The 11683-nt window shown below is 32.3% G+C and overlaps 1 protein-coding gene across 1 annotated transcript; it reads right to left on the bottom strand.

Moving 5' to 3' along the window:
- Nucleotides 1-7891: 7891 nt before the first annotated feature.
- Nucleotides 7892-9232, bottom strand: LOC114758652 (cytosolic sulfotransferase 12-like). The gene has a single exon (XM_028947715.1). The coding sequence runs from the start codon at nt 9184-9186 to the stop codon at nt 8161-8163; it is 1026 nt and encodes a 341-aa protein (XP_028803548.1). The 5' UTR covers nt 9187-9232; the 3' UTR covers nt 7892-8160.
- Nucleotides 9233-11683: the final 2451 nt, after the last annotated feature.

Here is an 11683-nt window from a genome sequence, read left to right as displayed (position 1 = left end):
AGGGACATTGTTCTCACTAACAAGTCACAGTACTCTATTGACAAGTCATAGTGCCACCATTGAGAAGGGACAGTGTTCTCATTAACAAGACACAGAGCTCCATTGACAAGTCAGTGTGCCACTATTGACAGGTTACAATGCCACCATTGACAGGGGACAGGAAGAGGTAAGTTTTTGACACTACATTAATAATGATTATATATGACAATATAACCAAAGTATAATATGACAGAGTGATTGAACATATCATTTGATGGTAAAAAGGTTATGTTACTTGAATTCATATTGTTAACAATTTATATCAGCAAATTTATTGACAAGTCATAGTGCAATGATTGACAAGTCATGACAGGTCTAATGACAACGCAGGATGCAGGTAATAACAACTGAACTGACAGCAGAATCTAACATGCCAATTCATAGTCAACTTTCGTTTACACCTTCATATATATGAAACTATACCTATTTCACAACCCATTCCAAAAAAAACATAGGGGTTGTGTAACATCCCAATTTTAGTCTCTAAGACTCAAGTAAATTTGTGAGTAAATATTTATTGACATCACTCTAATAGTGGTTAATTATATCTATAAACAATTAAAATATTTATGATTATATGTGTGTGTTTATATATAACTATTTATATATGAACTGATAAATAAAACAAAAAGTTTAAGAAGTCCCACATCGACTAAATGATATGAAGATGGGATTCTATGAGCCTATTCATGGTAGTAGGAAAGAATTAAGAATAAGTTAAATATTTTCGCACAAAACTGAGACTGTCTCAGTAAAATGCCATGTACAAGTCCGTAAACCGTTGGATCGGGCCAAAATTTGGTCTTCCAGTCCGAGACATCTATTTCATCAATTTCAACGGTTGGATTAGTGGTTCAATATCTGAGGTATGAGTTACTAGATATGCATTAAACTCTTTATTTTCAGATTTTATGGATAGAACACTGAGAAGTAAAGTATCAATGGTTAGATTAATAATTAAACATCTGTAGTGAGAATAATTTAACTTGTATTAAATATGTTTTCCTAAGTTTTCGAAAATAGAACATAGGCTATAAGTTGAAGGTTTTGTACTTGGGTTATGAATAAATTATAATGACATGATTTAGAAATTTAAAGATAATATAAGCTAAAGAAATTTAAGAATTGAATCTAAAGCATAGTATCCATGTTCTTACTCCATATCTTAGAAAAATTGTACGAGCTAGAATTCTGAGTAACAATTCGGAAACCTTAAAGAGGGAGTTATGGGTTAAAATTTGATACGTAGCTTACCCATAAGATACTGTAGTAACGTATATTTTCTGTTTGTAGATATGATAATTGGTTTGACAATCCCAAGTTCATGGTCTTAATCTTTAACTTGTAAGCACTTGTTGAACACCAGGTAACGTAAATTCTTACTTGTTTTCTCCTATCGGTTCCGCTAAGAGGAGTTTTTAATTAAATTAAACCCTTTCAGGATAGGCTTGAATAATATGGAATAGGAAAGCTGTTTTGAAACTATTAGAAAACTTTATAGACATTTGGAAGTTGCTTTATGGGAGTGATTTGTGAAAAATGAATGAACTGCTACAACTTTTGGACTGGATAGGAGCCTCATGAGTGATTTTTGGATGAAATTGTGGACTTGGGATGTACTGTGTAGTTTGTTGTGGTGAAAGGTTATTTGTTGACCAAGGCGATTTATCCAAGTTGCTATTTTATTTGATTGTGTTTTATATGTTAGCATGAGCTTCTGGAATGATATGTTTATGCCCCTGATTATCTAAGAATGCTATTGTATGGTATGATATTAAGTATCCTATATGGTTAATGTATGTTTCGAATATCTTAAGATGCATGTTCTTAAGATACCTGATGAGAATTTAGAACTGTCATGACTGTGATTAATTCATTTAATATTTGGGAAGAGGTGTGGTGATGGAGCTTGATATACACATATTACCACGTGGTTTGCCTCCATAGCGCGCACTATGGTTGGCCTATTAGAGAGGGCAGTATCCCCTCATTTGCAACACTCTAGGAGTATCCCGGGGCAGTATCCCCCGAGGGCAACATCCCCGTCAGGATACTGGGCAGTAAACTCATTGGGGCATGATCCCCCTTTTCTAGAGGAACCCATGGCTCGCGTGTACTCTGCCGACTTTGACCAGTCTGCATCACACACGTGGGAAGCTCATGAGAGTCATCAGTCACATGATTAAGACTTAGCCCATGGGTTCAAGTCGGCGGGTATAAGGAGAATATAAGGTAGGAATCGAATGATGAATAATGATAATAAATGATGAGTAAAGCAAGCACATATGTTGATATTTTCTTTTAGCTTATATGTTTATGATATCTGGTATCTGTTATGTGATAGTAACATATTTAATGATTATATTAACTGTTAGTCCCACTTGGCACCTCTTAGGGGTGCTGGTAGGTGAGGTAGGTAGGAGTTTTCGTTACTGAGACGGTAGTCTCATTCCGTTACATCTACAATTTTCAGGTAAGCGTAACAGAGGCGTCGCGGCGGGGAAGGAATCAGAGGTGTGAGGTCACCTTCATTGGTGATCACACCCCGAACTCTGGTTATGTTTAGTCATTAGTTATTTGCCACCTAGGATATCATTATGCATCTCTTTTAATATTATCAATGTTGAAAAATTTATGATTATACATTTATGAGGATGTCTTTGAAATGAGTTAAACTTAATTTTGTTAGATTAATTGTGACAAACTGTGTCAATCAGGTATATGAAAGGCTTTTTATAACCATGTTAGGGGTATAATCCTTTCCTAACATGGTTATGCATAATAAGTAAGTATAATCCTTTTATAACCATGATATGTTATATTGGTAACTGTATCTCCCATTCTTTTATATCATGGTTATGACATAATAAGTAAGAAAATTTTGAAATAAAGTCTGCAACCTGTTTTCTTTAATTACCATGGTAATAGTGTTGATATTCCTATATTATATTAAATATGGCAAGTTTCTAGATAGGGTGTTACAGGTTGCATGTAATTACAAAACTAATTAGTGGTGTGTATCTATTTACAAAAAAATTCCTTCACACCCATTTACAAAATATTCTCTTCACATCTATGTACAAAAAATAGCTGACTTCAATATGTTCTCAGCTGGGATTTGGGTTCTTGCATATCTTGTATAATGTTTTTCGGAGAGCAGTGACATTTGGAAATATTTGTCCTTCTCCAATAATCAAATCCCTCCACTTTGTAGAATTTATTTGTGGCGTAGGTGTTGGGATCATTTCAACAGCACAAAGAATTGATGATGACTCTCCAATCACATTAGATAAGGTAGGTGAAGACATAAACAATTCATTGACACCTCCAAATGATTGATCAATCCTGTAGGAAATGATAAGTCAGGGTGCATACATTGACAAGTTGGTAGTAAGACAGTAACAACTGACATACCAAGAAATGATAATAACAGTTTTGTTAAACTAAACTTACACATCTTGTTCCTCCAGTGTATTATCCCTTGTTGCTTCTATGTGGTCCTTATTTCCATTCTCTTCTACATACACATGACCACTTTCTTCATTGAACTTTATCAAATGTTCTATCCCATTATCATCATCTACCAACTCCACAAAAGTTTTTTTTTATCAAACACAACTGAGAATTTCAAAAGAAATGAGTTGCTTTCTTTTCCAACAATTAATGATATTATCTCATTTAATTCTTCATAATTTGTACCATCTTTTACATTTGTTGTTCTCACACTACCTTCCACATATCTCATATCATCTTTTTCATCATTTATAAACTTTCCCCCTATGTGAACAAAGCAAAATAGATGCTTTACAGATGTACTAGCCATCAGTAATTTAAATCTGCATCAAGAATCACGCAACTGTCATTGACAAGTCAATGAGCTATATTGACAAGTGTTGCGGCACACATTGACAACTATCGCGGCCTGATTGACAATACAATATCTCATTTCGTGCTAAGGGTTTCTACCCACACTAACCTTCATCTTCTTTTTCCCTTGCCACTAAACTAACGTCAGAACAGAGCAAAACCACTCACAAGCAACCCAAAAACAGAGCACCCATGATCATCCTACACACCCAACTTAAATCACCAACACACACTAACCAAAAACACAGCTTCTCCATTGATTAACTTGTGAATCCTATACCAAAAACAAAAGCTTTACAGTACCAAAGGCAAAAACGATTTTCTGATTTCCCATTCCCAAACAAATGCACAATCTGTCAAGAAAGGTAGGAGAGGAAAGGAAAGAAAGTTCCACACCTGAAGATTTGTGGAGATTCACATAAAAGCTTTTTGGAGTTCACTAATAGTAATGGAGAAGATACTTCATCATCAATGGCTCATTCTCTCTTTCCTAACTTCTTCTCTCTCAACTATATTGCATCAGAAACTCCTCACCTATCTTTGTTTCTGATAGTTAGGGCAAGAGTGTCATTTGATGATTCTGAAAATTGCACACAAGTCCCTTTGGGACTTCAGAAATATTATGAGATTTCAGGGGACCCTTTTGCTGTATTTATGCTTGTGTGGGACCTTAATGCCATTTTCCCTATAATAAAAGAAAAATAAATATGGAGAGGAAGAGAGAGAATGGACAATCATGTAAATCTTGTTTTCCTTCCCAAATCTCTCCATATATGGAGAGAAAATAAGGCATGGGACCCACCTTATTTTCTCCTTCACTTTCTTTCCTCCCATATTTTCTCCTCATGTTTTCCTCTCTAGTTTTCTCTCTCTAATTTTCTCTCAATCCAAGCAAGGGGTTAGATTTATTTAGGGAACATATGTAATGTTAGTTTTCTTTCAGTTTTTTTATCTACGTATGTTTCTTATATAATAAATGAATAAATTTTACCTTTAAGGAAATCTAGTCTTATAAATATTTAAAACTACATTTGTTTATTTCCACTCCACCCACTAAAAATCACTTCACCTAACAATATAAAATCGTTATTAGTTTAGTGAAAAACACATGTAAAAAAAACCGATTTTTACCATTTTTTTGTATAGGGAAAAAAAAAAGAAAGGAAATTGGGGGGAAATGCTCCATCAAAAAATTTTATCGGTGAAAAGAATTTGATCAATTTTCATACACAGAAAGTATTAGTATTTTATAAATTTTATATATACAGAGTACTAATATTTTGATTCAGGTTCTTCTCGCCAATACAATTTTTAATAGAAAAAAAATTTTCTTAATTTTTCCAAAGAAAATGAGGAAACAAAACCTCTAGAAAAAATTTGCTATTTTCGTAAGTTTTTTTTTTTTAACCAAGTACTCTTGCTTCATATTCAATTTCGCTACAAACTGTATACCTTATAATTAGAGGAGTATTAGATTTTGTTGCATAAATGCTACCAAATTTTTTTTTTAAAGAAAAATATCACCACATTTTTTAATTGCGATGAATGTGGGCATAAATATAAATTTGTGGCTGAAAATGCCTTTATAGTCTATATCCATGAGTTTCACTCTTATAACATACTCTTCTAATCTTATTTATAAAGTTAATAAAAAAATTGATCTTTTTTGTTTTTACTAGGTGCACTTATCTTCTTATTATAAACAAATTTTGTTTGAGGCCCTCTTTAACTTGACTGACCAATCTAAATAGAGCTGGGTAGGCTGCGTGTCACAACCCGTGACAAAAATACTTAAAAAATTTATTTAGAACAACTTATAAGTAATATTTTAATAATAATTTACGAAATATAACATAAATATGAAAAAAAAAATTTATCTTAATTTATATAAAACGTGTTTATAAAAAATTCCTGTCACTGTCGGTAGACACTTAATTGACAGCATCCGTGGCTTTTGTGGCAAAGCAAAGCATACGAGGGTTACAATAAAGGCGGCAGCACGATGCTTTGACTGAAGCATTAAAGAAAGTGAGGTGCGCATAATGAGGAGGCGCAAAGAAAGAAGCTAATAAAGAAACAGAAGAATCACATGGGAGCGAGGGACTTGAGATTGGCGGAGGCAGGTGAAAAAACGAAGGACAAGAGGAAGAAAAAGTGGAAGGATAAAGGTTTTTTTTCTTTTTTCACACCCCCATTCTCCTTCAGACCTTCACTTTCATCTGCTCTTATCTTTCTGATTCTCTCAGTGTCCTGAGTCCTGACATTGTTTTTTAAATTTAGGGTGCTAAATACGTTACAAATAAATCGAGAGGGTAAATATGCTATAAATAACATTAAAATATTGAATGTACTTAGAAAATAAAATCTATTGAATATTACGTTATCCTTTTATTATTATTATTATTATTATTATTATTATTATTATTATAAGTTGAAGTGTCTAGTTCTTTTAAGCTTTGTATTAAAAAAGATACCAAAAAGTGTAGAATTTCTTGAATTTTAAGAGTTTTTATATAAAAAAATTAAATGATACATACGGAACTCTACAATTTCCAAATTAATGAAGTAAAATATGTACTCCCTCCAATTGAAAGTACTACCTCCAATCCTTAATATAAAACCATGTTTGACTTTTATTTTAGTTCTAAATGTAAGACCCAAATCCACTTTATCTCTCATATTTATATATTTTTTTCTAAAGTAACCCTTCTAACAATGATAGTTTTAGTCAATATACTTGATTAACAAGGATATTTTAGGAAAGACAATATCTATTTAGGACAAATAACTAACTCAACTTACTTCTTTAATCTCCTCAAATTAGTCAACTGACTCTTATAATTAGGACCGGAGGTAGTATACGATAAGCTTTGTTTGAGGGATTTAATTTTTTTTAATAAAATAATATTTATTTTTGTCTAAATATTTAATGAGTTTTTTTTAATTTTACTCCTAACTATATTCTCTTTCCTCTTTAACGAGTCTAAATATTACTGTTAAATTACCAGTATTTAACCACTTTCATGACGAGGGAAACCGAGCGTTGATGTTTCTTGTACTTTGTAGAGTGTGGTAACAGTATCCAGTTTTTATTAAAAAAGAAAATTACCAACCAATCCCGCTTCGCATTTATTATAAGTAGTGGAAATCAACGATGAAGAAGCACAATGGAACCAGTACAACCTGACAACAAACAAAGGCCGCTATACATAAAGCCAAGTTTAAACTAATTGCTTTTCTCCTCACCCCTACGAAACCTACCCAATAATTTACTAATGAAATAATTACTTAAAATGTCACTTTAATAATTAGGAATGAAAATTGGTTAGGCCGGCCAGATTTTGGCCAAATAATTAGGACAGACCTTGTAACGGGAGTTTAAAATCTGAACCTGAGTATGAAGTTGCATATAGTTTTTTTTACGCCCAAATATCTGCCAAGCCTGAAGCTTTTTTAAAAACATACTTATAATGTAGGCCTTTAAAAAGACCTAATCTTTTAAGTATTGAAAGTCATGAATAGGTTTTGATCCTACACAAATGTAACTTTTCAGTACACTTAAAAGACTACATATTTTAATATACGTTAACAAAATAAATTTTAAAAAATTAATCAGGTCAGGCCAGATTTTAAATTTAAAAGTTCAACCTTTTTATTTTAAAAATAAAAAGTTTTTTAACAAGCCTGATTTATTTGCTAAACATGCCAAGTCGTATCTGACCCCAATTAAGCTATCTCTCACAGGGGCCAGCCTGTTTCCCTCCATTCCATCATAGAGGACCACGTTTAACTTTACTGATCTTTGTTTGTTATTGATCATAGTCTTTTTGAAGCTTAATGCAACTTGGAGGAAAATTAATCACTATCTCATCGTGATGAGGAGTCACAATCAAATTAAATTAAAGTGCAAAGAAACTCAAAGCAACAAAAGAATTTGACAGATCCCTTCTGCTCAATCCCAGTTATGAAATGATACGGATTGTCATATATAACTTCACAAATCATAGGCATAAAAGCTTCACAAGAACATTCTTGCCCTTCACAAATCCCACAACACTTCCTAAGATTTCTTCATAATTCAGAAAGACCCAACAGCAGAAAAACATGCATTATTTATAAAAGAACATAATGATGATAATTGAACAACGTACAAGGATGAAATTTTAATTGGATTTTGGCTAAATGTAATTAACAACAAATAATTGGAAGCTATAACCTGAACTTAATTTAGTTGTCTTCTTCAGCATGTGGAATCTAAAACTTCAAGCCATGTTTCTGCAGCTTCTCCTGAGTAATAATATCAAGTTGTTGAATCATTTCAGATGAAAGATAATTTTTCCAATCTCCAACTTCCCCACGCCTGAAAAAAGTCTTGTTCTCTTCTCCAGAAAACAACTTCCCATTCTTATTCACTTCTAAATTGCTTAAATTCTCAAAATTACATAATCTTAGAATATCACTCACAACATTACCATTCTCTTCCTCTCTGGAAAAACCACACCCAATAAACTCAGCTACGTCCTTCAACACCCTAACTGGCTCTGCCTTTAGTTCCTCAAATCTCAAGAACATTATCTTATCCGGCCTCTCCAAACTTGCCTTATGGTACTCCAACATGTGATCCCAAAACGGCCCATAAAGGCTCACTCCTCTGCAAAACCTGTCAAATGAATCCTCAATTGAATTAGAGCCTTTGGCTTCTAGCCTTAAGTTGTTTGTGAAGTGCCAGAGTGAGACGAATATATCCTTTGGGTTTCTACACAGGTACACTATCTTACACCCTGACCACTTCACAGAATCCGGTAAGGAAACATAAGGGAGGTGGCTTGACAAAAGCCTAGGTGACGAGAACGAGCTCAGATCAGGCTTGGTTTTGTGAAGGTACAGGCTGAGCTCCAAGAAGGGTACGAGAACATGAGGGTTAGTAGTAAGAAGAGGATGAGACTGATCAGTTTGTGTCGGTTCTGGACTCGGGTTCGGGTAATAGGTTTTCCGGTTGAGGAGTGCGAAAGTGAGGGCTTTGAGCCATGTAGTGCCAGATTTGGGTGAGGTAATAAGGAGTATATCAGAATCATGAGCTTGAAAATGGTTCTGACAATTGAGAACTCCTTGCATATGCCTGGTGGTGTGCCAAAAGCCTTGATACTGATGGAGCCGGTTCGCAACCCAACCCGGTTCAGCTGGTAAGGTGGCAATGAGCTCTTTGCATTCCTGAGAAAGGTCGTCTTCTAGGAGGTAATCAGGAAGATCATCAGGGGCCTTAGAACTTTCTGCAGGCATGGTTAAGAAAACAATTAGGTCGATGGAGGACGAACAGTGAAGATGAGGAGCTCGGAACTGGGTTTATATGACAGTGATAACTAGCGTGGGAGAGGCTAAGGGTCCATTGGCCTCCCCCGGGGGTTATTTTTAATATAATTTTAAAGCAAATGAGATTGAGTAATATATTTAAATTGATTTTTATAAAAATTAATTTGCAAAGTAAAAAAATTGTTTAAGTTATGGTTGGATAAACAAGTTTAGTTTGTTGAATGATTAAAATGAGTATGAATTTTATTAAATAATAAAAAATAATTAAAAATGTCAATTTACAAAATATAATAATTTTGAATTATTCTAATAAGAAGAAGTTATATTTAATAAATAAAATATATTTAAATTACAAATCATGGTAATGTGAAAATATTTGAACCAAATAATATTAAATAATTAATTGGATGATATACTCTATATAATTTATGTAAATATAAAATGAAAGATAATATTAAAAATTAAAAATATTATAAAAATTATGTTAAAAACTATTTCTACTTAAGAGAATATTAAAAATAAATAATAAAAATTAATTAAGAAGCATAAAGAATATAAGATAAAAACATAAGAACAATATAAATACAAGAATAAAAATATATTTTAATTCTAAAAAAAAATTTTCCACATAAGTTATCAGTAAATTTTAAATATTTTATAATCGTTCTTTTGTTTAGCAAAATTTTATAATCATTCTTTAAAAAAGTATTTTTTTTTCCGCTAACAAAAGTAATTTTTAACTTATAAGTCAAACTGATAAAAAAATAAAAAAAGTATTTCAAACAACTTTCAAATGTACAAACCGAATTATAAAACGCTCCACCAAAGGGGCCATCCTTATCGGCTGTAAGGAACAGCAGAGGGTGTGTGCTGATGAGCTGTGCCAGCCTATTGACCTTTTTTGGGGGAATATGCACTGTGCCTATTTAAACTGCAGACAGTTTCTGAAACGTCACCGTAAAACCAATAAAAATGAAGCAGCCGGGCCGAAGTTTCTGGGCATAAAGGCAACAACACGGTACACACATTTGTTATCACATCCCTGTCACCTACAGTACTCAAGTCCCTCCCTTCCTCGTTTTTCTCTTTTTAATAAATAATTTGGAATTCAAAGTCATATCTAGATGATGATGATGCAGCCAGAAATTGAATTCGCTCTCTCTTAGAGCCTGTTTGGGTATCCTAAAACCGTAGTTTCATAAACACTTTTCCGTAAAACGAGATAATCTCCTCCACATATTTACTTCGTAATCCGTAAAAGCACTTCTGAAACCATGGTTTGGTTTCTATCCAAACACACCCTTAATCGCGGTCAGAGACAAGTACTCACTACCTGGGGATGCCATCCCAAACACTTCAAATAGCAGCAAGCATGAGCGAGGATGGTCACATAGGATATTGTTATTGTCATATGCGTATAACTGAAACCTCTTCTCTCCCACTTCACATCTCGGAGAGCACTGTTCTTACCGAAAGAGAGACGCTTCTTAAGCCGAAATGGCTGGAGACGGGTTGAAAGCATATTCAGTCAAAATCTCACTCCCTAACAGTCAAAGTAACCACAATTAATGACCATATCATTTTTACTCTGCTTTTAAATATTTATGAGTATTTTTGTACCTGAAAAAATATATGGTGTTAATCACACTTTTAAAAAAAGTTGATGGGTTGATGGGTGTACGCCTTATCCAATTGTGATCTCAAACATGTTAAAGATGATATTTTGTTCGGTTTTAAATGTAAAAACTAATTAAGAAATTAATTTTCATTCTAAATATAATATTTTAATTTATTATATATATTAAATAGGAATAAATTTTAAAAATTGTTAAATTTTAAAGTAGAGGTAATAAGATTTAAATTTTTTTAATTCTAATTAACATACTGAAAATAACTTGTATATAAAGCTTTGTGAGTAATTTGAATCTAGAAAGCCATTATAAAAAATATTGGAGGGAGCATAAATATACGAGTTGGTCTTTCATATATTCCCTCCAATTTTTATTCTAAGTTTTAAATAATTAACTGAGAAATAATAAATAATTAGATAAAATTAATTGAAAACAATAAATACGTTAGAAATATATTTTTATTTTCAAATATACCTTTATAATAAATAAAAAATAATAAAAGAGAATATATAAAGAAAAATGATAATAATAAAGAGTATAATAAATGGAAAAAAATAAATAATTAAGGACGAGGCAATAAATGAAAGAAAAAGCCAAATGTACATTATGTTACTCTTTGTGTCCATAGTTATAAGAAACATTTGAATTATGTAAATAAAAATGTTAGCTAAAATTAATTAAAAGTAATAAATATATAAAAATTGTGAGTTTTTCTTGAAAAACATATCCTTATTTAATTGTAAAAGGGAGAAAGCATAAGAAAAAGAATAAAGAAATTATTAAAATAAAAAACCGATGTTTCAAAAAATAAGATAATAAATATACTGAATATTAAA

This window comes from Neltuma alba, unplaced genomic scaffold (assembly GCF_004799145.2).
Source record: "Neltuma alba isolate B1F8T4 unplaced genomic scaffold, ASM479914v2 tig00010740_pilon, whole genome shotgun sequence".
Classification (NCBI taxonomy): Eukaryota; Viridiplantae; Streptophyta; class Magnoliopsida; order Fabales; family Fabaceae; genus Neltuma; species Neltuma alba.
The sequence above is the reverse complement of the archived record's forward strand: the minus strand, read 5'-3'. Positions and strand labels throughout refer to the sequence as shown.

What these genes read in the sequence shown, in the direction of transcription:
- LOC114758652 (XM_028947715.1), bottom strand. Translation starts at nt 9,186, where the DNA reads ATGCCTGCAGAAAGTTCTAAGGCCCCTGATGATCTTCCTGATTACCTC.